This window comes from Rhinatrema bivittatum, chromosome 1 (assembly GCF_901001135.1).
Source record: "Rhinatrema bivittatum chromosome 1, aRhiBiv1.1, whole genome shotgun sequence".
NCBI lineage: Eukaryota > Metazoa > Chordata > Amphibia > Gymnophiona > Rhinatrematidae > Rhinatrema > Rhinatrema bivittatum.
The window spans coordinates 445,650,646-445,676,684 of NC_042615.1; the positions used below are offsets into that span (position 1 = coordinate 445,650,646).

At 41.8% G+C, this 26,039-nt stretch overlaps 1 protein-coding gene across 13 annotated transcripts in view; it reads left to right on the forward strand.

Annotated features, from left to right (window-relative positions):
• Positions 1–26,039, forward strand: part of KDM4C (lysine demethylase 4C) — a 1,194,550-nt gene that overhangs the window by 275,191 nt on the left and 893,320 nt on the right. For all 13 annotated transcript variants that reach the window (XR_003857320.1, XR_003857321.1, XR_003857317.1 and 10 more), the window contains one exon: positions 19,664–19,767. Coding sequence is in view for 9 of the 13 variants with exons in the window: in XM_029605222.1 (XP_029461082.1) it covers positions 19,664–19,767 (104 nt within the window). In the remaining 4 variants the exon portion in view is untranslated. The remainder of the gene's footprint in view (positions 1–19,663; positions 19,768–26,039) is intronic.

Consider the following 26,039-nt stretch of genomic DNA (forward strand, 5'->3'; position numbering starts at 1 on the left):
CTCCATACCTTTTGTAGTTTTTCTATATCTTTCTTCAGATGTGGTGACTAGAAATCTCAAGGTCTAGTCATTTCATGGATCAATACAGAAGCATTATTATATTCCCAGTTTTATTTTATATTTCTTTCTGAATAATTCCTAACATTGTTTACTTTTTTGACTGCTACTGAGCATGATGCTACTGAGCAGATGATTTCAATGTATGACTGCTACTGAGCATGACTGCTACTGAGCAGATGATTTCAATGTATTGTCCACACTGATTCAAAGTTCCTTTTTATGAGTGATAACTCCTGATTTGTATCTGTAGTTTGAAGTATTATTCACGATGTGCATTACATTGCACTTGCCCATATTAAATTTCATTTGCCATTTAGCTGCCTAATTTCAGTCTTGCAATATCTTCCTGTAATTTCTCACAATCAGCTTGTGTTCTAATTATTTTGAATACTTTTGTGCCATCTTCAGATTTGATAACCTTGCTCATTGCTTTTTTTTCTAGATCATTAATGAAGTTAAACACTGTTTCCAGTACAAATTCCTGGGACACTTCATTATTCATCTTTATCCAGTTGAAGAGCTAACTATATAGCCCTACTCTGTTTCCTATCCTTTAACCAGTTACAGCTTCAGAATAAAACATTGCGTTCTTTTCCAGGACATTTAATTTCCTACTTGTCTCTCATGAAGAACTTTTATCAAATGATTTCTAAAAATCTATGTACTATATCAACTGGTTCGCTGTTATTCATATTTTTACACTTTCAGACTAGTAAGGCATGGCTTTCATTTGACTTTTTTCCATTAAGCCATGTCTATCCATATGCTCAATTCCCTTTTGTATCTCCTATGCTCCCTCCTCCCTTCCAAGGTTTGGACCCGTCGCGGTCAGTATGAGGCATTGGAAAGCAAGATTAACCGGAAAACAGAAGGACTGCCACACACAGTAGGTGCTATAACGCTATCTTGGATCCTCAGTTTTTACTCAGTTTTTTGTTCCTCTTGTTTATTTGAGGTAGTTTCGACTTAGGGTGTTTGAACCCAAGTGGCAGATGTTGTTTTCCATCACTCTCATTGCAGAGAAGAGATGTGGTAGATAAGATACTGAATCGTCTTTGTTTAGTGTGGTGGTTGCAGTGGCGAGGCAGACATGGAGACTGCATTCCTATATTTCCCAATAAAGATAAGTAAATCATTAAGGAGGAACCAAAGATTTGTCAGTTTTCTTGGAAGCAAGTGATGTCTTACAAGTGAAGCATCCTTGACAGGCTCTTTCTATGTCTCATATTGCGAGATGGATGCTGCATATACGGACTTTGAATCAACATACCCTAGTTCCTGGAGAGTGGGAATTAGCAGATGCAGCCTCTGCAATGACTGGGGGCAGGCTTATCAAGCTCCATCTCAGAGTAGAGGTGGCTTGGGTAAATCCCATGTGACTGGACTAGTATGATGGGTCGATAAGGAAGGAAACATTGTGGTTCTTATCTGCAAATTTCTTTCCTTGAGTCCTACCAGTCCAGAATCCCACCTGCTTTTAAGCGTTTAACCTGCCTTACAGTGTTTATATTCTTTCACAGATCTCTCTTCGGTTGAAGCTTCCATTCTGGTGCAAGATTTAGGCTTTGGAGGAAAGCTCAGACCGTAAAATATTGTGTGCTTTGTTGCAGGAATACGAAGAGCTGCAGGTGGCACACTTTCCTATATAGAGTGGCATCAAAACAATTGTTCTCTGCCTCTATTTGCTGGAAAGGGAGCAAAATCCATGCCATCTGGAGTGGCCTGGTAGGATTCAAGGAAAGAAAATTAGTAGGTTATAATCTAAATTTTTCTTTCTTTGCTGCTTAGACCCAGTTCTTTTGTTTTATTCTGTGAGGAAGTTAATGTTTCTGTAAATCTTTTCATTGCAAGTACATTTTGAATGTGTCTGTGTTTTGTCATAGACACAATTTTGACCCAGTTATAAAATAATACAGATTATCCCTTTTCAACGATAGTTGATGATCCCAAAGAGCAGTCAGTAAGTCTCTTTTCTGGATCATGATATAGATGGGAAAATATTGAAAACTAAAATTTTAACCTAATATTTTTTTTGTTTCTTTTCCAGTGCGATCTACTTATCTATAATATAGCAGTTTTGAATGATTGTCACCATTATAAGCAAGCTGCGTACCTGCAGTAAAACAATTTTTGGTGTAGTCATATTTAGATAAGTTTAACTGCTGCTTTAAATGTGAATGAATATGCATTGTATTAATTATGCAAAAAGTGTAGTTTTAGTAGAACAGTGACTAACTAGTTCAGATGAGTCTTAACTAAATTCATTAATACTTACGTATATTCTTTGCATTGCACATGGTACCCTTAGATTATGTGGTGGCTTTCTGTTGTAGGGTGAAAGAAGGCATTATTCTAAAGGTTTATTGTAAATATAAATTCCATACTAATGTGACATGTTTAATATACCGCATATTACCTTCCTTCAGTGGTTTTCCAATTTTAATTAACTTATGACCAGTCATCACATTTGTTCAGAACTTGATTACAAATCCATATAGAGGGAGGAAATGAAATACTTCTCTTTCTTCATTGATTTTAATTTAAAATATAATTTAATGTAGCACAAATCTATGAATTTGAACAGTTTGCTGTAGTTGTTTAAATTATACTGTAAGAAAACTAGGTTTAAAAAATCACACTTCTTTTGGCAGTCTTGCTGTTGGTGGTGCACAATTTCTTTATGAAACAGTTTTGCTACTTGATGCCTTCAGAAAATCTTTGAACTTGTATTTGCTTTGGTACACTGTGTACAATACTAATGAACATTCAACATCTGTACCTTCCTATAAGGTAATTTTGTCAGGTTTGCTCATATATGCCAATCTGTAGCAATGAAGCCAAAAGTTGTGTTAACTGCAATAACTTCGTGCTATAGTATGTATATAATATTTGGCTTCTATAAAATAAAATGATTGCATACATAAAAATCAGTAAATTACAGAATTAAAATCTTACACTAAAATGAAGTTAATCTACTTTACATTTAAATGAATTATTTAATAATGGCTGGCAATGAATTGTTTTTGTTCTTTCATTGCACTTTTGGTGGCTACAAAGCACTTTACTGTCAGATAAGGTGGGCCCGGGGGCAACTACACGGAGCCCACCCATGCCAGCAGCACGAGATCGACTGAGGCAGCGAGGGGGGGTTGGCGATCACACGCCCACTCACCGGCAGCCGTCGGATCGGGCATCGTCAGGGCCCAGCCTGAGGAGGGGACTATGATGTCAATGGGAGGTGCCAGTGGCGCCCTTAGATGACGCATGTGGCCCCTTAAAGGGCTGCGACTCGCGGTAAGCGATCCTTTTCGGATTACCCTGCAAAAGAAAAACCCACCCACCCACTCTGTTTCTATCATACAATCAGATAGTTATCTATGTTAGCCAGCCTTTTTCCTGTATTTATGTTGATGTTGACGGTTTTTGTCGCAGCTATTTGAGGAAGGGCGGGTATCTGGGCCGGTGCAGGCGGATTACACGTGGTGCTGGGGGCATCACGCGACGGCGGGGTAGCCGTGAGCGCCGGGAGGCGTATGAGACGATGGCCCCCTTGCTCGGGAACAAGGCAGGGGGCCCTTATCGTCAGTCTGCCTTGCTTGGTCCAAGCGGTGGGCAGCAGCAGAACATCCTGCCGGCTCGGGTATCCTGCAAAAAGTTATTATGTTATGTTTAAATAAAAGCTGCAGCCAATTTTATACCAAGAACTGAGTCCACGTAGTTAATCATACAGCGTTTAACAACAAAAGGGGTAATGGTTAAAATTTAAAAAAAAAATAATATATATATATATATAATATATATAGTTTAATTGAACTGGTGACGAGCGACGAAAAAGAACAAGTAGCAGCTGCTAACGTTGGCCCTAAGCTCTCTAAATCCAGTGTTAACTGAAATTGGACGATGATAACTCCTACTGACTATTCTGTGCATCGTATAGAAAAAGCAAAGATCCTTAAGTACCGAGCTATACAATCGGAGACCAAGAAAATGTGGCAGAAAGATATAGAAATAGTCCCAATTATATTGTGCCACTGGCCTGAGTAGGAAGAATTTCCAAACATATCCTGATACATTGTCTGTTAGATGTACACCCTATGAACTCCAAAACGAAGCTCTCTTTGGGCACAAATGCAAGTACTAAGAAGGACATTAGTAGTAATTTTGAGAGATTGAGATTATCCCCACCATACTATGGTTTATGAATGAGGTACTTTCATGTCAAAATGTACACAAACAAACCCATTTGGAGAAACTGCCCCCCTTTATTGGGAAGCAACAGAATAGAGTGTATAATAGGTGATGACAGATAAGAACAATTGGCTTTTCTTGCTGCCTCGTTATTTTGGGTCTTTACTACTAGGAATATATTCCATATAACAGCTGTAAAGCTTGGACTGATTGTAGGATATCACCCCTTATCCAAGTCAGCTTTTGTTGTCTTCCCATTCCGATAAATGAGTATATAAGTTACCATACTTAATCCAGCATACAGGTGCTTTCCCCATGTTTTGCAACTACGCTTTGCAATAGATTAAAACAGCTGTTTCCTGAATCTCTGGCTGCCTTTGTCCTTGCTGGACTTGTATTAGTTACCACCTCCAATCTGTTGGTATCTGGGCATTGGTATCCTGCTTGTTTCTATTCTGCTGCCCCATGATGATCAGTGACACTAACTTGTGCTGCCATTATCCGTACTTTATGTTCCTCTTATCAGTTTTCCTCTGGCCTGTGCTCTTGAGGGAATAAAGGGTGGGTTGTTGGCAATACTGCAAACACCTACTTGTTTCTATTATTATCCTTGATATGTTACAAGCATACTTAAATTCTGTCACAGTATTGATTTCCATACCTGCTGGTGGTAGATTTATAGTCAACTTCCATTCTCCTAGCGAAAAGAGTGCTTTTTCATGTTTTCTCTATCCTTCCTCCCTCCATAATAACATAGTAATGACGGCAGAAAAAGACCCAACTGGTCTATCCAATCTGCCCAGGGAGTTTCGTTTGGTAGTTAACTGCCACTGCGTGCAGGTTACCCCCAAGCATTATCTTAAGGGTAGCAATATTTACAAAATTACTTATAACATTTGTACGAGGTGAGCAGCCTTCTTAATTCAGACAATGCTGCTTGAATGTGCTTGCTTTAGGACTTGACTGTAGAAGCAGTCCTGTGCTTCATCTGTCTACATATTAGTATCCTGAACCATAAAAGTCGGGGCCAGCACTGGCTGTCTTCTGAATCCAGTTCCCCCTTTTCCTATTAGTCAAAGCAGACGATGATGCAGTTGTGTTCACCACAAGCATCAAGGCTAATTGGTTAAGGATAGTAATTCTTTTGCTGTTAAGGCACAAGAATACTAGCAGTCCATTCAGGTTACTCCCATGTACCCTTTCCTTAATTTCCAAAACTCTAGCCTTTAGGGATCCACATTGTTTATCCCTTGCCCTTTTGAATTCAATTTAGGGGCGGATTTTCAGGACTCCGCGAATAGGCCTACTTTTTGTTTGCGCTCCAGGCGCAAACAAAAGTACGCTGGATTTTAGTAGATACACGCGGAGCCGCGCGTATCTGCTAAAAACCTGGATCGGCACGCGCAAGGCTATCGATTTTGTATAGGCCGGCGTGCGCCGAGCCCGCGCAGCCTACCCCGTTCCCTCAAGGCCTCTCCGAAATCGGAGCGACCTCGGAGGGAACTTCCTTTTGCCCTCCCCTCCCTTCCCCTACCTAACCCACCCACCCGCCCTGTCTAAGCCCCCCCCTTACCTTTGTCGGGGGATTTACGCCTCCCTCTGGGAGGCGTAAATCCCCGCGCTCAGCGGGCCTCCTGCGCGCCGGGACGCGTCCTGGGGGCGGGTCCGGAGGGCGCGGCCACGCCCCTGGCCGCCCCGGGCCGTAACCCAGCCTCCGGGTCCGCCCCCGAAACGCTCCAGGCACGCCCCCTAAACGCCGCGCGGTTCGGGCCCGCCCCCGACACACCCCCCGACGACGCCCCCCTCAGAGAACCCCGGGACTTACGCGAGTCCCGGGGCTCTGCGCGCGCCGGTGAGCCTATGTAAAATAGGCTCACTGGCGCGCAGGGCCCTGCTCGCCTAAATCCGCCCAGTTTTGGGCGGATTTAGGCGAGCAGGGCTCTGAAAATCCCCCCTTACTGTTTCATCCTCACAACCTCTTCTGGAAGGGCATTCCAACATCAAATCATAAACCCTTGTTCTAGAAGTTTATTTCTGTGAAAAAATATCACATTTTGTCAAATATTTATTAAATATCTTTGATCTTCATGAAGATCTTTGATCTTCATGAACGATGACTAGGGCACCTCTAGGTTAAAGCACTCGTAAGCTTTAATCCCGTATTCTCTATTGTATTTCTTAATTATTTTCCACCTTTACTTCCTTCCAGCTAATAAAGCTTCCAAGTTCTTTACCCTTGTTGAATGTAACTTATTTATTTATTTATTTATTTGGAGATTTTTATATACCGCGGTACGTAAAGGTCTACATCACCTCGGTTTACAGTAAACAATAACTTAGCACAAGGCTTTACAAGTAACCGGGTATACAGTAAGTGAACATATAATAGCAACATGGTTTTACATAAAACAGTTAATAGTAATGTAAACAATCAACTTCAAACAGTAGGTGACAACTTTTATACAGGAAAACTTGATTTATACAGGAAAACTTGCCGTATTCATTTCTTTTGTTTAATTTTCTTTAGTTATGCTACAGTTATACCCTTGTTAAATGTAAACCGATCCGATATGGTTATTACTATGAAGGTCGGTATAAAAAAGTGTTAAATAAATAAATAAATAAATGTGACTGGATAACCAGTCACATGTGGGTGATATAATCAGACTGACAATGTGGAACTTCTCTCAGAGCCTTTTGGAAAAGTATGTATGGGAATTCCTATTGCTGCTTCTACATCTGACCACCTCAGTTTGTGTCTTTTTTTTTTCTGCAGTAAAGTTTGGATACATCTCCTCACTGGGGTCCTCTTTTCACCACAATGTATATTTTTTCTTGATCAGGCCTCTTAGTCCTTAGAACTTCTGAATTGTTTACCTAGACAGGTTTTTCTTCACTTAATGCTTTTTTTTTTTTGTGTGTGTCCTGCTTGCCCTAACCTTTGCACCTTGTTCACAGAAAAATTACGTCTTTTGATTTAATTTAATCTATTTTCCTGACTATAGCAGAGAAGTTGGTCAGTAATTTCAAACTGTGCCCATTCTCTAATCAGAAGATATCTATCACAGATCATCACAAGGTTTGAAAGCATTGCTTGGGGTTGGAGCACAATGTCCTTGATTGAACGATGCTGCACAAGCTTCGAAAATTAAATCACGTTACGTGATCTCTGCAAAAAAAAACCCAATACTTGTTCACTGGCATGGAAGGCATCAAATTCCAAAGAACAACCAACTTCATGGATTGGCTGGGGAATTATCAATACAATGACAGCATAGGCTCAGAGAACAGGGAACCTTTGCTGCTCGGCCTGTGACAGGATTCCCTAGGGTTCAGTAAGGACTTGAAGATAATCAGCACTGAACTTTGAATGAAAGTGCCAAAGTGTTAGCACAATTCATTGACTCCAAGACCTAGAGATAGCAACATTTGATACATAATTCCCAAGCAGAATTGTCTGGAGGTGAATTCATCCTCTGGGACAGATTGTAAGAGTTTGAACCATAGCTACTGGTATATCTCTTGGTCACCCAGGCTAACCTATCCTGACCTACTAAAACCTCTCCAGTTTTGGCCTTTTCAATTTTTGAGAGGGAGCTAGATGACCAAAGGCCTGTCAATCAGCACTACAAACAAGTAGATTTCTCTTTTGGACTGATTGACTTTCACCTTGGTGCTAAAATTGATGAATTGGCGCTGAGTTTTCGCATTGATGCTAACCATGTTGAGTTAAAAACTGAAGAACTTACCCAAGCTAATGGCAAGCTCTGATGGGTGGAGTAAATGTTGCATCATGGTAACGAGCCAGTTGTCAGCTGCCAAGGGAACACCTCTACGGCAGAATTGGGGGTTTCACCCGGATGGGTGCCCCCTTGCTTGGTACCAAGGCAGGGGGCTGGTGAGTGAAGATCGCTACCCTTGCTTGGTTGTCATGGCGGGTGGTGAGTGACTTGAGGGCACAGCCCTGGTGTCCATGACCATGGCTCGGAAACATGTTTTTATTGTTCTGTTTATTTGTTATGCTAATAAAGTGTGGCCCTTTACTGCCAACTATTTGCGGGCGCTTTTTGCATTAATGTATCATATTTTAATTGGATATAAGAATGTGGTGTGTGGGGGTGTTATGGGAGGGTGTGATCAAATGGGAGGGGCGTGTTGGTCCCTGGTCCCCAGAGATAATGCGGTCCAGAAATAATTTTAAATAAGAGTTGGTGAAAACGCTGTGTTGGGAGTCACCACCAGTAGGTGAGTCAGAAGATGGGAGAAAGGCTAAAAGGTTTACTATGAGTTCCTTTGCTCCTAGTGTCCTTCCTCATCAACAGAGGAAGTACTTGGAGTAGGATGTCCCAGATACTCTCTCTTACATACATGCTGAAGTTGGTGGATGGGGACTGCCACAATACTTAGGGTCATCAAGTTATTTGAAAAGGCCCAATATTGGTTCCCTGAGTTCACTCTTTTAAATTTAAAGGAAAGGTCTCAGCCATTCTCTGCACAAAAACTGGGGAGGATAGATCCTAGGAGGGTCCTGTTCATTGCCCTTGGAGGGGAAAGGTCAAGGGGAGGTCAGGAAAATATTCCTCTTCAGAATAAAATTCCTAAAACATAAAATAGACACCTAGAATTCTTCAGACTCAGATTTTAACTTCAGCCGGAGACTGGAATGGCACTGAATCATGAGTTGGCTCGTTGGGCATCAGGACCAAGGATTTGCTAGATAGCTGTCTACGGTTCCCTTCTTGGAAGGGCTTATGATTCCTTAGTACATGCAATTTTATAAAAAGAAACTACAGACCAGTAATTTAGTATGAACTTTAAAAGTCAAGCTCTGGTTAAAAAAATGGTGCCCAAAATACAGAATTTATTCACTATTGGAATATTTAGCCTATTGAAGTGGGCAGTTAAAGGACCTCGAGGTTTCTGCACTCTGCTAAGCTGCCTGATCTCAGTTTTGCCAATGTTCATAATCTATTATTCGTGAGCCAACATTTTAATTGCATTTAGATAAATCAAAATTAGGCCTAAGGTGGTTTTGTATCAGAAGAAGTAGGAAAGAAACATTGTATATCGTCTGCATAGATTCTTCACTGCAAGCCTAATCCTGTGCTAGATATGACTGAAACCATGCAAGTACTCTCCTGGAATACCAATTTCTGAAAGGCAGGCCAAAAAAAATAGTATGATCTATGGTATCAAAAGCTGCTGAGATGTCAATACTAAAATAAATTCAACACCAGTATCTAAACCATATGCTAAAAGCATCTATCTATCTATCTATCTATCTATTTATTTATTTATTTCCTGGTTTTTATAGACCGATGTTGGTATGAACCTTCACACCGGTTTACAATGTTTCTTTACAATAAATTCAACATAACATACAATAATTCATAAAAACACGGAAAGCAATCATAAAATCCTAAATCTAACTTAAAACTAAATACACATTAAAATCTAATTAAGAACTAAACTTTATGCATAACTAATAAATAACATCTTAAAAATTTAAAATAAAGTAAAATGTTAAACATAATTGATATAATAACATAATAAATTTTCTAGCTGGCTTCTATTTGAAATGCTTGTACAAATAGCCAGGTTTTCAATGCTTTCTTAAAACTCTTTTATATTACTCTGGAGTCTTAATTCAGTAGGTAATGCATTCCAAAGACCTGGGCCTGCCAATGAGACAGCCCTTTCCCTGACAGAAGTAAGTCTAAAGATTGAATTTGAATTTCTGTGCTGTACTTTCATTGAAAATGAAATTGGAAGGAATCTAAATATTGAATTCTTCCAGGAGCTGATGGAGTTGTTTGAATACAGCGGTTTCAATAAACTTTGGCTGCAAAACTGATAAGTATTATGTATGATCATTATTTATTTATTTATTTAAGAATTTTTTATATACCGGGGCACGTCAAAAACATCACCTCGGTTCACATTGTAACGTAGCAACAGGCTTTACAATAATTTAGAGTAGATAAGTATAGATAAACATTATTTAGCTTTACAATAAATTAGAGTATATAAACATTATGACAACTAATTCAGTTTAGGATAGGTGGATTATGAGGAGGTTACATGATAAACTGTTGAGGAGAGTAGGAGAGATAAGGTTATTTAACTATTCACAAGTTGATAGGTATCAAGGGTGGGTAAGGAGAGGTAGTTCTTAAGGAGGGTTGAAGAGAGAATAGGTTCTTTAATTATTTATAATGTGGTAGGTGAGTAGGCGGAGATGGAGGGGTAGGAGGAGGATGGGGTTGGGTTGTTGGGTTGGGGAGGAGGAGGAGTAGGAAAGGGGAGTGGGAGGTGGTGGGGGTAGAGGGGTGATGGAAGTAAGGGGAGAGGGTGGGGTAGGGGGGTCATGTATGTAAGGTTCATTAGGGGTGTATGTGTCGGGGAGGGGCGTGAAGGTAGGGTATGTAAAATTTGGGCGTGGTTGGTTAATCGGGGTATGCTAGTTTGAAGAGCCAGGTTTTGAGATTCTGTTTGAATTTTCTATGGCAAGGTTCCTGGCGTAGGTGGGTTGGCATTTTGTTCCAGTGGGACGTGCCTGCTATAATGAATGATCTTTCTCTGATCGTGGTATGTTTGATGATTTTGGGGGAGGGTGTCAGGAGTTTGGCTTGGTGCTGTTTTCTAGTTGGTCTGGCTGAGCTGTGGATGTGGAGATGTTCAGGGAACCAGTGCATGTTTTGGTTGTGAACGGCTTTGTGTATGAGTGTGAGGGATTTATAGATTATCCTGGAGGTGACTGGGAGCCAGTGTAGGGATTGAAGAACTGGGGTGATGTGGTCGTGACGGTGAGTGTTAGTGAGGATTCGGGCGGCAGCATTTTGTAGGAGCTGTAATGGTTGGAGGGTGCTTTTTGGTAGGCCTAGTAGAATAGCATTGCAGTAGTCCAATTTGGATAGGATCATAGCCTGCAGTACTGTTCGGAAGTCAGAAGTGTGTAAGAGTGGTTTGATTCTCTTCAAGGTATGGAGTTTGAAGAAAACCGCTCTTTATGGTGTTAGAAATGAATTTTTTGAGGTTAAAGTGGTTGTCTATCCATATGCCTAGGCTGCGGACGAATTGGGTGGGAGGGCAGCCTGGGGCAGAAAGGCTGAGTGTGGGAATGCTGGGGGGAGAGAGGATGAGAAGTTCAGTTTTGTTAGTGTTGAGTGCCAGAAAGTTATCAGTCAGAAGTTTGTTTATGTCAGATAAAGCAGAATTCCAAGTCTTCATGGCATTAGTGATAGAGTCTGTTACAGGTATGAGTATCTGTACGTCGTCTGCATATATGAAGTGCTGGAAACCCAGTTTGGAGAGCAGTATGCAGAGGGGTATGAGGTAGATATTGAAAAGGGTTGATGATAGGGATGAGCCTTGTGGAACTCCTTGAGATAGCTTGACCTGTTTGGATTCATTGCGGCCGATTTTTACCTTATAGCTCCTGGTCATGTAGGTAAGACTGTAACCAGAGAAGGGGCGTTGTCTGTGATGCCAATTTCCTTGAGGCGTTTAATGAGTATGTTGTGATTGACTGTGTCGAATGCCGCAGATATGTCTAGAAGTGCGAGTATGTGGGGCTGTCCTTTGTCCAGGGCTTTGAGTATGGTTTCCGAGAGGGAGATAAGTAGGGTTTCTGTGCTATGGTGTTTACGAAACCAAACTGGGAAGATGAGAGAATATTGTGGTCTTCTATGTATTCTGTAATTTGTCTATTAATTATTTTTTCGAGTATTTTGGAGAGGAACGGGAGGTTTGACACTGGGCGATAGTTGGCTGGATCAGAGGTGTCTAAGTCCGGTTTTTTGAGGATGGGTTTTATAATGGCTTGTTTCAGTTGTGTTGGGACCTGGCCCAGTGAGATAGATTTATTGAGGATGTTTGCGATGTGTTTGGCAATAGATGTGGGGTTTGAGATTAGTGTTGAGGTGGGCAGGTTGTCTGAGGGATGATAGGCGGGTTTGAGTTTTTTGATAATATTTTCAGTTTCTAGTGTAGATGTGTTTTCAAAACTTGAGAGGGTGATGTTTAGGGTATGTATGGGTGTTATGGGATTGTAGTGGTCATTGGGAGTATTGCTGCTAGTTGTTAAGTTCTGAAGGTTGGGTTGAGGTAAGAATCGGGCCATGATGGTCTGTACCTTGGTGTTGAAGTATGAAGCTAATTTTTCACATTTTGTTTCATCGTCGTGCTTAAGGTTCTGTCTGTCTGGTGCTGTGATAAGGTTGGTTACGTATTGGAAGAGGGCTTGTGGGTTGAATTGGAACTGATGGATTCTTGCGGCATAGAAGTCTTTCTTAGCTTTTTCAGTGGCTTTTCTGTAGGTGTGTTGAAGGGTGCGAAGCTGTGCTAGTATGGTGGGTGTTTGGTTCCTCCGCCAGGATTTTTCAACTTTGCGAAGGTCGAGTTTCATGGTTTTAAGTTCATTTGTATACCATGGGTTCTTATTATTTTTGTTGGCTTTGATTTCTTTGGAGTGGGATGGGCAGAGTCTATCTGCTATGTCTGTGGTGATTTGAAACCATGAAGTTGTGGCTGTGTCTGCGTCAGTGAGGTCTAAGTTGGGGAGTTCTTTTGAGAGGGCTTCAATGATATCTTCAGTTTTGCCTTTTTTGCGAAATGTTATTGTTTTTTTGGGTTGCGAGGGGGGGGGGTGTCTTTGATTGTGCAGTGTGTGTCTATTTGGAAGTGGTCAGACCAGGGGATGGGTGTGCATCTGGGTTGGTCGGTTTGGATTGAGGAGTTGGTAAAGATGAGGTCGAGTGTATGCCCAGCCTTGTGAGTGGGTTCTGAGACATTTTGTTTGAAACCAAGTGCTGTCATAGCTGTCAGGATAGCTTCACAAGAAGGGGAGAGGGGGTTGCGGTCTACATGGATATTCAGGTCTCCCAGAATTATGGCAGGCTTGGTATTGTTTATGTGTTTGGAGATGTATTCTATGAGTGGGGAGGGATTTTTTTCGAGAAGGCCAGGGGGGGGCATAGATTAAGCAGAGTTGGAGGGAGTTAGATTTGAATGTGCTGATTTCCAGTTTGGGGGGTGGTATAATGTTTTGCAGTGTGAGGCTGAAGTTCTTTTTGGCGGCCAGGAGTAGTCCACCTCCTTTTTTTTTATTTCTAGGTATGGAAAATAAGTTGTATGCATCTGAGGAGAGTTGGTTAATTAAGACTGAGTCGGTATCCTTTAACCAGGATTCCGTGATGGCGCATATATCAGGGGCTTCGTCTGTGAGGATGTCCTGTAGTAGAATGGTCTTTTTTAGAATGGATTGGGCATTAAGTAGTAGAATGGAAAAGGATAGCATGCCCAAGATTTGTGTGAGGGGGGATGCCATAATGGGAATAATTGATCTGTTTTGTTGTGTTATGTGTGAGTGACTGGTCATTTTGTGGGGTGTGTAGAAGTGTTTTATGGTGGTAATAGGTTGTGGAGACATAGTTGTAAAGAGTGGGGGGGTTCTGCTATTGTTTGGTTGTTGTGTGTGGGGTAGGGTGGTGTTCGCTGCAGGGGTGGGTTAGTATGAGGTAACAGGTGGATACTTTTCTGTGGTAGGGATGAGGGGTTGTGGGTGGAATGTAGGGGATGGGGAGGAGTGGGTAAGGCGGGTGTGAAATCTATAATCTGAGATAGGGCAGGATGAGTGATGTGTAGCGGGTTGTGTAAAGTCCTGTTATCATAGTTATAAGCAATATCAGAGGAAGCAGGGTAAATTAACGTGGTTATACAGGCTATCAGAGGAAGCAGGTAAATTAACGTGGTTATACAGGCTATCAGAGGATATTATTCAGATTTAAAGGATTTAAATTTGATTTTTTTAAGTATGGGACGAACATGTCTTTTTCAAAGATACAGGCAAGCATCCCTTAGACAAGGATAAAATAACTAGCTTATTCACAGGTCGATACTGTAACGTGCGGTTGAAGATTTCCCGTCTGTAACGTGCTGGGAGCGCACAATTCGGACGCGTAAGGTGATCCAGCGATACAGTCTCCAGTTTCACGCGTCCTTAGCGCTTCTTAAAACAGACGCATAACCCTTTCCGCACTCAGCATGTATATGATATGTAAATGAACGAATTAGCTGTATAATGAAGGAATTAGCTATTCTCCTCCGATACTGTAACGCGCGCCCCGACTATCGCTGCCATTTTGCCCCGCGTTTAACCTGCTAACTTACCGCCTACCCCTACCCCTGCGTTAGAGGCAGGGGTAAGGGTAGGCGGCAAGCTTTCCCCCAGCCCCCTCTCACCTGCCCTGGCCGTGTCCATGGATGCTGGCCTCCGGGGCAGCCCCAGTCCTCCCCCCTCCTCCCGAAGAAAAAAAAAAGTGAAAAAAAGTTGCGAGAGAGAGGGGAGAGGACGGCAATCCTACGCTCGGCGACTTACTTTTGCAGCCCCCCTCCTCCGGACATCGTGGCTTCCCCTGTGCCAGTTCCCCCTCCCCTCCTCCCGAAGCAGGGCGCGAAAAGCAGCCTTGCTCCGGGAGGAGGGAAGAAGGGACTGGCAGTGTAAAGCGGCGAAGCGACTTACTTTTTGCAGCCCCTTCCGGACATCGGACGACCTCTACTGCCTCCAGCTGCTCGCGAAGATGGACGCCTGCACGGCCGCTGAAGACGTGACGTCACATGCCTGATGCCAAACGTCGTGACGTCACGTCTTCAGCGGCCGTGCAGGCGTCCATCTTCGCGAGCAGCTGGAGGCAGGAGAGGTCGTCCGATGTCCGGAAGGGGCTGCAAAAAGTAAGTCGTTTCGCCGCTTTACACTGCCAGTCCCTTCTTCCCTCCTCCCGGAGCAAGGCTGATTTTCGCGCCCTGCTTCGGGAGGAGGGAAGAAGGGACTGGCAGTGTAAAGCGACGAAACGACTCACCTTTTGCAGCCCCTTCCGGACATCGGACGACCTCTCCTTCTGCTCGCGAAGATGGACGCCTGCACGGCCGCTGAAGACGTGACGTCACATGCCGTGACGCCAAACGTCATGATGTCACGTCTTCAGCGGCCGTGCAGGCGTCCTTCTTCGCAAGCAGCTGGAGGCAGGAGAGGTCGTCCGATGTCCGGAGGGGGCTGCAAAAGTAAGTCGCTTCGCGCTTTTCGCACCCTGCTTCGGGAGGAGGGGAAGGGGAACTGGCACGGGGGAAGCCACGATGTCCGGAGGGGGGCTGCAAAAGTAAGTTGCCGAGCGTAGGATTGCCGTCCTCTCCCCTCTCTCTCTCTCTCGCAACTTTTTTTTTCACTTTTTTTTTTTGCTTCGGGAGGAGGGGAGAGGGGACGGCAATCCCGACTTCCTGGTATTTGTCATTTCAAATGACATTTGAAATGACAGATACCAGCGTGGCCGTGAAACGTTAGGCCCGAGCACCCAGGTTACTGTATAGGCGCTCTATACAGTAAAATGGGTTGCGCGGGCCTAACGCTTCCCTAACACTTCGCAGACGCGGCATGCATTTGCATGCAATTAGAAGAGAGTATCGAGCGGTAGGTGAAGAGAACTGTGCGTGCGGGGAACGAGGGTGCGCCAGGCACTGCCGCACGTTCTACCGCGGCCTTAGAGTATCGACCTGTCAGTGGCATAACTAAATCATTTGCTAAGGCCTTCAAAACTACTGTGTTGTAGGGATTTAATTACCAAGTTCATAGATTTGACACAGGAGAGGATTGAATTACAGATTTATTTACTAGGTGATAATCTGGCACAAAGCTTTATAATTTTGGTTTGAAAAAGAAAATCTACAAAGATATTGGTGAGACTTCCACTGTGTCATAGGATTTCAGCATGATGCTTACCCAGTGGTTAGGAGCTCTTTTGAGCCTCTGCACTCTTGTTGGCATATTGTCTCACCTGGAAGATTAAAAAGTTTTGTTAGCAGCAGCCAGGGTCTGTCTCTAGAGCCTAGTACCTTTCTCATCCACTTCAGGTTATTCCCTAGTAAATTGTCTGTGCATGTTTCTAGTCACTGCCTAATTTTGTATGTAAGTAATGGCATTCTGCTGTTATTCTTTGGATATTAGTGATCTGTAGCTTTCTATCTGGAGTGGTAGTAAGCCCCTCAGATAGTCTGCTCCAGTGTTCTGGATATCAATAAACCTGGAATGACCATAGCCAAGAGCTCTTTTTTTCTAGGTTAGTGAATTGTGCCCTTTCTCTTACCCAGGATGACCTGGGTCTGGTGGGGCACGTCAAGTCTCATAGTGCTGGAGCTCTATGTTGGAAGCAAAGTTGTGAAGTGGTATTTTCTCCATGTGTTCACACCGCATCCCTGTTTTTGGTAGAGGTTCCCAAAGTGAAACTGAATTTTAAATAGCTTGTGCTACAGTCGCTTTAAGATGTAGAACCCAACTCCATTCCCTCTTAGAGCCCATTATTTGTTTAGACTGCCACAATAAAAGAAAAAACAGATAATGTGAGATTGGTCTGATGCCACATAAAATAGTATTTCCTAGTATTGTTTAGTTTTTCCCTTTGTGTTTGAGACAACATGTAGCTTAGTTGTATCCACATGTGAGGACTGCCCTTCTGCTTGTCCTCAGAGAAAGTGAAGTTACTGACCTGTAATGTTAGTTCTTTGATGAACAGCAGGAGGTCAGGCCTCATAAAACTCTGCTTTGTTTTGAAGTGTCTCTCAAAGTCTTATTTTTATTATAGATTGAGGGGCCTTGCCTGGGAGGCAGGGAGGAAGCTAGGGCTGCACATACTACTATTTAACATTTTTATAGCGCTACAGGACATACGCAGAGCTTTGCAAACATATAAAAAAAAGCTGTCCATGCTCAAGAGCTTATAATCTAAAAAGACAGACATACAGGACAAGAGACTAAGAGTATTTCATAAAGCAAGACAATAGTTAAAAAGAAAAGAAAGTTAGTTAACAAGACTTAAAGCAGACAATCAGGCATAAGATTTAAAAGCAGTTTCAAAAAGGTGGGTCTTTAATTGGGATTTAAATATGTCATGCACCAGTTCAGGAAGACTATTCCAAGCACATATCACAGCCAGAGAGAAAGCACAGAATCTGGAATTGGCAGTAGAGGAGAAGAAGGGCACAGATACGAACAACTTATCCAGTGAGCGGAGTGCACGAGGATGGTCACAGAAAGAATAAGAGAGGAGAAGTAGTAAGGCGCTGCAGATTGAAGGTATTTGTAGGTGAGAAAGAGAAGCTTGAACTGTACGAGGGAGTGGATAGGGAGCCAATGCAGTGATTTCAGAAGATGGGGTATGTGAGCATAGCGACTTTGGCAAAAGATAAGTCGTATAGCTGAATTTAGGACAGATTGCAATGGAGAGAGAATGCTTGCTGGGAGACCTGTGAGAAGCAGGTTGCAATAGTCTAAATGGGAGGAGATGAGAGAATGGATAAGGGTTTTCTAGAGTTTTCAGAAAAGAAAGGCATGCCCAAAATATCTAGAAGCTTTGAAGTCTAAGTTCCATGCCAGGCTCCGTCTGATAGTGTTACCCACATATGAGGATTGCCATTCTGCTATTCATCGGAGAACCAATGGTACAGGTAAGTAACCACTATAAAGTTTTTAAATAAGAACATGATCGAGAACTACAAAATCATGAGTGGAGTAGAACAGGTAAATAGGGAATGGCTACTTACTCTTTCAGAAAACACTAGGATTAGCGGATACTCCTTGAAGTTAGCAGGTAGCAGATTTAAAACAAATTGGAGAGAGTATTTTTTTCTCTTATAATCAGGCTGTAGAATTCATTGCTGGAGGGACGTGGTCAAGACAATTAGCGTAGCTGGGTTTAAAAAGACAGATTCTTGAAATAAAAATCTGTAGTTATTAACCAGGTGACTCAGAGACCCACCAATTGTTATGGGGCATTAGAGCAAAAATTGAATCTACTTTTAGAGCTGGCCACTGTTGGAGATGGGATACTGGGGTTGATGGACCTTTGGTCTGACTAGCATGGCATTTATGTTCTTAACCCTGTATTTAAATTTCTAGTGTTTAAAAAACCCACTATTAAATGCAGCAGGTTTTAACACACCTCTCTGTGCTGGATATTAATACCTTGTGCATGGAATTTGCATGGGACTGTATTAATGTTTGTGCACTTTTCCCCTTCACTTTAGTGCATCTTTCTGCACGCTAAAACTTTATTAAATTGGCAGTGAAGTTTTGCTCCTAAAAAGGTGTGCTAAAGCAGTTTGGAAATGTGCACTAAACGTAAGAGGCAGATCTTCAAAAAATACGCGTGTGCGTACTTTTGTTTGCGCCACCGGCGCGAACAAAAGTACACCAGATTTTATAAGATATGCGCGTAGCCGCGCGTATCTTATAAAATCCGGGGTCAGCACGCGCAAGGCTGCGCAAAATCGGCAGCCTGCGCACGCCGAGCCGTGCAGCCTGCCTCCATTCCCTCTGAGGCCGCTCCGAAATCGAAGCGGCCTGGGAGGGAACTTTCCTTCCGCGTCCCCCCACCTTCCCCTCCCTTCCCCTATCTACCCCAGCCCTACCTAAATCCACCCTCCTACCTTTGTTGGGCAAGTTACGCCTGCTTGAAGCAGGCGTAACTTGCGCGCGCCTCCCCGGCATCCCCCGGCACAGGCCGCAGTGCCGGGGGACTCGGGACCGCCCTCCCGGCCTGCCCCCGAACCATCGCCATGACCCCGGACCACCCCCTGCCCCGGACACGCCCCCTGGACATGCCCCCTGGACACGCCCCCTCCCGCCCCTTTTAGGGGCGGGAGGGGGCGTGTCCCGGGACGTTCGTAAGTCCCGGGACGTTCGTAAGCCCCGGGGCTTTTCGCGCGCCGGTGCGCAGGGGTTTTAAAATCTACCGTGTACCGTATTTCATTAATCCCTTAGCTATTTCCCATTTAGTCGTCTAAATCAAAATGTGATTGGACTCTTGGCAGATTGAGTTAATGAGAGGGTATAGTTATATCATGTCTTCTAAGGTTTATATGTAATGTCTTGTTATGTCTGTTTTGATGTGAATTACACTGTTTATATTTTGCACTGCAGTATTTTAAGCTGTGTTTTATGTTTCACTTTGATTATATTTTTATGATAAGCAGTATATACATTGAAATAAATGAGGTTAAATAGAAACAGAAATGATGGCAGAAAAGGACCAAATGGTTCATCCAGTCTGCCCAGCAAGCTTATGGTAGTATCTGCACGCCATAAAAGTCACCCCTATACTTATTGGTTTCTCAGACCATCAAAGTCAGTGCCCTTGGTTGCTGTTTAAGTCTAATTCCCCATTACCTCTTACTGTTGAAGTAGAGAGCAATGTTGGAGTTGCATCAAAAGTTTCAGGCTTATTGGTTAAGGGTAGTAACAGCCACGTCAGCAAGTTACCCCCATGCTTATTTGTTTTTCCAGACTGTAAAATTCAATATCCTTGTTGGTTGATGTCTCAATCTAATGGACCTGTTTTGACCAATGACTGTTTATTTTATTGTTCAGGTTTCTTCCCAAGCAGTTCTCAAGGGTGTGATGCATTCCTTCGCCATAAGATGACCCTGATATCTCCTTCAATACTGAAGAAATATGGAATTCCCTTTAACAAGGTATATATATATATGTGTGTGTTAGAATTCTGTCTTATATCAGTTTGTGTTTGACTAAAATTTGGTAATTGTAAATAGAAATCTGCTTGCTATTTGTAAATGGATTGATGGGATTTTATTAAAGAAAAGTTTTTGGAGGTTTCTTACTTTTTTGGTAAAAGAGAACCAACCAACAAAATAGTTGGTTAGAATTGATATCTTTGTTAAACTGACTGTTAAAAGATGCAGGCTTTCAGGATTACTTATATCCCTTACTCAGGCAACATCACTTCCATAGTACTGAAAGTTTGTACCTTTAAACCTTTTTAAGCTTATGTTTAATAAATATTTTTATTTTCCAATAACTGCAACATGAACTCCATTAAGACAATCACAAATTCAAATTTTAATGAAGGATTATGTAATATAGACTATTAACCATCCCAAATAAGTTTGAAACCTATTGAATAACAGTGTATCAAATTTCATATTTCAGTGAAAGGGGAAAATATATTTCTTTATTTATTTTTAAATAAAACAAAATGTCAGGATCAACACAAGCACGCTCAAATCAGACTATAAAGCTGAGACTTTGTTTTGTCTGGAAGTAAAGACATATAGGCATCTGAAATTAAATGGAAATTCTCAATTGCTGCTCCTGAATAATTATGAAACTCTGCATCTGAATTTTCCATATCATTCAACTCTGGAGGGGCATTTCCTAACCAATTAGTTAAAATGCATTTTTTTGGCAATTACAGATGCTTTCTGGAAGAATAACTTGTTTTTTTTCTTCTTGCAGTACTGTGAATGTTATTTAGAATGTGTATTGGTATAAACTTGGGTGTAAATTGGCCTGTAATTCTTGCTTCATTCCTCAGTGCCATATCTCGGAAGATTGAAATGATAGGAAAAAAACATACAACAGTGACTATAGGAGCCTGATGGACAAGTATATTTCAAATAAGCAGTAGATGATGCATTACCAGCCTTAAATGCCCAGATAGCATGCATATGCATCTGATGTGGTACAGCAATCAGTGATTAAAAAACAAAAATCTTCAGCTTTTCAGAGGTCAGGTTGCTTGCACTTACTAAAGACTTTGTATTGGATGCCAAAGTCAGCATTCCTTTGTATAGGCAAAGTGATAGAATCAAGACTTCTGTAGCATACTCCAGGCCTATAGAATGCTTCCTTTAACTTCTTTGGGGATGGATCTTGGTTTTGCATGGAGCATGAAACTTAGATTAAGTGGTTTGGTTAGTGGTTTTTTGGTTTTTTTTAATTTCTATTATACAATATGTTGTAAGAATTTACCAATGTCAGCTGTAGTGGAGTAAACAGGCATATTATATCATCTAAGAATTGCAAGGCTTTAAGGATGCATTAATTTCTTAAATATTAGCTTAAGTTTTTTTTTTGACCCTTCAGGTAAAGTGCAAAATAGATTTTTAAATGTTTTTGCAAATCTTTTGTAGTGAGATTAAGGAAAGCAAAGATTGGAGGATATAAATGTTGCGTCCGTCGGTCGCAGACGACTGCGACCTTTGCTGCTCACCTCTTTCCCAGCTACAGCGATTCTCAAGGCCGTGGCAGCCTCAGCTTGCAAACGCCGTCCTCCTCTGCATCCCCAGGACGGTGTGGGTGATCCCGTTCGCCATCTTGAGTTGGGGATTACTTGGGGCACGCGCGCCAGGCTCTCTTATTAACATCATGGTGGGAACCTCGGGGGTGTCCCCTCTGCGTGACGTCACCCGCTTGATGTATTTAACCTAGCCAGCCTAAGCTTCCTGTGAGTTAGCAAGGACTTCCTTCCGGCTTATTCCACTCCATTCGGAGACGCTTCACTTCACTACTTCCTGAACCAGAACACCTTAGGTACCTGCTCCTAGGGGGCCTTGTTACTTTCTGGCTATCCGCTCCTCGGAGGGCCTTTCTGCCTGGAAATTCCTATCTTCCTGATTCAGGACATCGTGAGTTCAGCCTAGTGAATTCTACTTCTGCTTCTACCTCCTAGCTGAAGGAACTGCCAGCGTACCCCATGCCTCGGGCCACTACCATGCTCATTCCAGTTACCCTTCCACACTCCGGAGTAAGTACAACACCTACTTTGCTCTGCTGACCTTCTGCACCTCTCTGGACTTCTACCTGCTGATCCTCGGCATACCCTGTGCTGCGGGCCACTACCGGATCCCTCCAGAGAGTTACCATCAGGAGAAGACTTCCCTGGCGTACCCCGCTCTGTGGGCCACTACGGGGATATCTGCATTAAGCTGCTTTACTACTTTGGACAGTGTCTTCTCTCCATGCTGTGGGTATTTCCCATGATCCAGTACAATAAAGTCTGTCTCATCTGTGTCCATCTCTACTGAGGCCACGCCTACCGCAGTGAGTCCCCACAGGGCTCCTCCCTGTGGGTGGAACCAACTCTCACTATGGTCCAGGGTCCACAACCACACCAGATTACAACAATAAAGCTGGATTCTTCCTGTGAGAAAATGTGAGGTGTGTTAACAATTTAAAAAAACATAATTGATCATATAGCTTTAGTGATTCAGTGCTGAGAAAATAAATATTTTTGATAAGTCTTCAGGGATGTCCACCTAAATATTTAATAAATGTTTTGGTTAATTTAAGATTGAATATACCCTATCAGCTATTATTCAATCCGCCCTCCCTACTGGCTCAAGAGCTTTCCATTTGCTGATTGCTACTTATTTTAATTATTTTTGTCTGTTAATTGGTAAACTGCTGTGAACATTGGAGCATGTGGTATAGAAATAGTTTTAAATAAATACTTTTTGAGTCCTGAAAATTTCCCAGGGTTTTCAAGGATTTGTACCTTGAGTCTACTAAGGATTTGTAAGAAACAATAGAATAGTTTTGGCATACAGGGTTGTCTTAACTTCTTCCCTACCTACTGGAATAATAATTTTTAATCAGGGGTTCAGTGCTTAGAAAAACAAGTGGAGGGACCAAAGGGCATCCTTGACAATTGCCTTTAGCTAATAAAATTTGATCGGCTATAATGCAATTAGTAATAATCCACTGCTTTGGAGTTGGTTATAGGTGTTAAATTGTATCAAAGATCTGCTTCACAAATACAAAGTTAAGATATCAAGTATACCTAGGAAACACAATCAAACACCTTTTCAGCTTCCGTTGTTACTGTTTTGGAATCTAATTTTGATATATATTTTTTAAAACTTTACTTTCATGCAAGTTATACAATTAATCAAAGCACAGAACTTTATATAGTATCATAAATGAAATAGTAAATAATCGTTCCAATATTACAAATGAAGTAAGTGTAAAAAAAAAAGAATTTGTTTACACTGATACGTAAAGGGGTGAGAAAAAGAATAAGAAAAACAGATTTGCAGGGAAAAAAAAATGCAATAAGGCCTGAAGTCTCATAGCTCTTAATCACAGGATTATTGACCAGCTATGGGAACAGATAATGCAATAATACCTCTCCTAGTATCTAGAAATGTTTTAAGTTGGTCAGGAGCGAAAAAAATATAAGAATTATTGGAATATTTAAACCAAGAATTTGCAGGTGTAACATAATAAAAAGGTTGCACCCAAAGCTATGACTTCATGATGCAAAGCAAGGAAAGCTCTTCTCTTTTCTTGTGTTCTACGTATATATACAGGATATATTCTGACAGTATAACTGTGAAAGGCAACATTAATATTTCTAAAGTAAGCATAAGAACATAAGAAATTGCCATTCTGGGTCAGACCAAGGGTCCATCAAGCCCAGCATCCTGTTTCCAATAGTGTCCAATCCAGGCTACAAGTACCTGGCAAGTACCCAAAAACTAAGTATATCCCATGCTACTGATGCTAGTAATAGCAGTGGCTATTTTCTAAGTTAACTTGATTAATAGCAGGTAATGGACTTCTCCTCCAAGAACTTATCCAAACCTTTGTTAAACCCAGCTACACTTACTGCACTAACCGCATCCCCTGGCAACAAATTCCAGAGTTTAATTGTGTGTTGAGTGAAAAAGAATTTTCTCCGATTAGTTTTAAATGTGCCTCATGCATGCCCCTTAATCCTTCTATTATCCAAAAGAGTAAGTAACCGAATCACATTTACCCATTCTAGACCTCTCAAGATTTTAAACACCTCTATCATATTCCCCCTCAGCCGTCTCTTCTCCAAGCTGAACAGCCCTAACCTCTTTAGTCTTTCCTCATAGGGGGGCTGTTTCATCCCCTTTATCATTTTGGTTGCCCTTCTCTGTACCTTCTCCATCGCAACTATATCTTTTTTGAGATGTGGTGACCAAAATTGTACACAGTATTCAATGTGTGGTCTCACCATAGAGCAATACGGAGGCATTATGACATTTTCCGTTTTATTTACCGTTCCCTTCCTAATAATTCCTAACATTCTGTTTGCTTTTTTGACTGCTGCAGCACACTGAGCCAACAATTTTAAAGTATTATCCACTATGACGCCTTAATCTCTTTCCTGGGTGGTAGCTCCTAATATGGAACCTTATATCGTGTAACTACAGCATGGGTTATTTTTCCCTATTGTATCACTTTACATTTATCCACATTAAATTTCATCTGCCATTTGGATGCCCAATTTTCCAGTCTCACAAGGTCCTCCAGCAATTATCACTATCTGCTTGTGATTTAACTACTCTGAATAATTTTGTGTCATCTGCAAATTTGATTACCTCACTCATCGTATATCTTTCCAGATCATTTATAAATATAATCAAAAGCACGGGTCCTGGTACATATCCCTGAGTCCACTCTACTGCCCACTCCCTTCCACTGAGAAAATTGTCTATTTAATCCTACTCTCTGCTAAGATCAACTTCAATTAAAAAAAAAATAAAAAAGTATCAGAGTGGATCTTTCAATGATTTCAGCCTCAGAAGATTTCAACATTTGAGCCAAATTAAATAATGGAGATGATTTTACAAGACCTTGTGCGTTGGAGGAACTTGGAGAAACAAGCAAGAAGAAAACCTTATTGATAGGAGGAACAAGCTCCTGAGAAAATTGCAAACAATCCACAAGGTATCTTTTAAGAATAATTTAGGAAATCTCTCCCATAATTTAAGGAACGTTCAAAATTCGAAGGTTAGGGCGCCTAGAACCATTTTCCTGCACTTCAAGTCTCAGAGACAAATCCCCTTGCTCCTGAATCATAATGAATTGCACTTTTTGTGTTCCCCCAATCTCTCGCTTAATTTCTTGGAGAGAACATAAGAAATTGCCATGCTGGGATAGACCACAAGGGTCCATGAAGCCCAGCATCCTGTTTCCAACAGAGGCCAAACCAGGCCACAAGAACCTGGCAATTACCCAAGAGTCTCCATGTTCTGTAAATAGACTTGTTTAGAGATCTGAAGATCAATTTATTTGATGAAGGAATCCAACTTGAGGGTAGATACAATCATAACCTACCAAGCTTAGATAAGTCCCATAGAGAGCCTAATGTAGTGGCTGCCGGCTTACTCCACAACATTTGGATTTCCTCTGTTGGTTGGGTTCCTTCCAATCAATTATTCAAGGCCGCATCAACCAAAGTCAACCTAAATGACAAAGACCTTGCAAAATCCCGATTAAGATTTGTCTACCATATGAGTAGAGGTATCAAGTGTAGAGGCAAGAACTGATCCTTCCAAGGCTCTTATGAGCAAATCGGCAGAGACACTTGCTGTCAAAGGAGCAGGATGAAGAAACTGGGAGGGGTCAAGCCTGAAAGCCAGTGGGACATCCTGTTGACGGGCTGAGAGACGCCTTAGCCCCGGTGAAACCAATGCTGCTGCTTCTAGGATCACATCGGGTATTTGACCACTTGTCTCTTGAATTGAAGACATGAAGGAAGAGATTAGTGGCTGCCCTGGTGGGCAAGGAGGTTCTGTGGGAAAAACCCTGACCTTGCCCTTGCGTTTTGGGGGCAATTCAACAATGAAGAAACCAGAAAACAGGGTGCCAATTAGTAAGTGTCCTTGTTCAGGTAGCCATCTTAATTCTCTCAATTTTGATATATTTGAAATTTCAGTAGCTGCTAAGATTTTTCATACGTTATGGGGTTAATGTTTAAGAGTCTACCTAGTGGCTTTATAAGGTAATTTTCAAAGGAATTGTAAATGTAACATACTATCGTAGCAATTTTCAAAGCCTATTTAGTCTATTTATTTATTTATTTAGCCTATTTATTGAATTGTCAATGTTTTACCCATGTTAAGTGCACTTAATGCAGGTAAATCATTGATAATTCAATAGCATATATTATAACAATTATCAAAATCCTGAA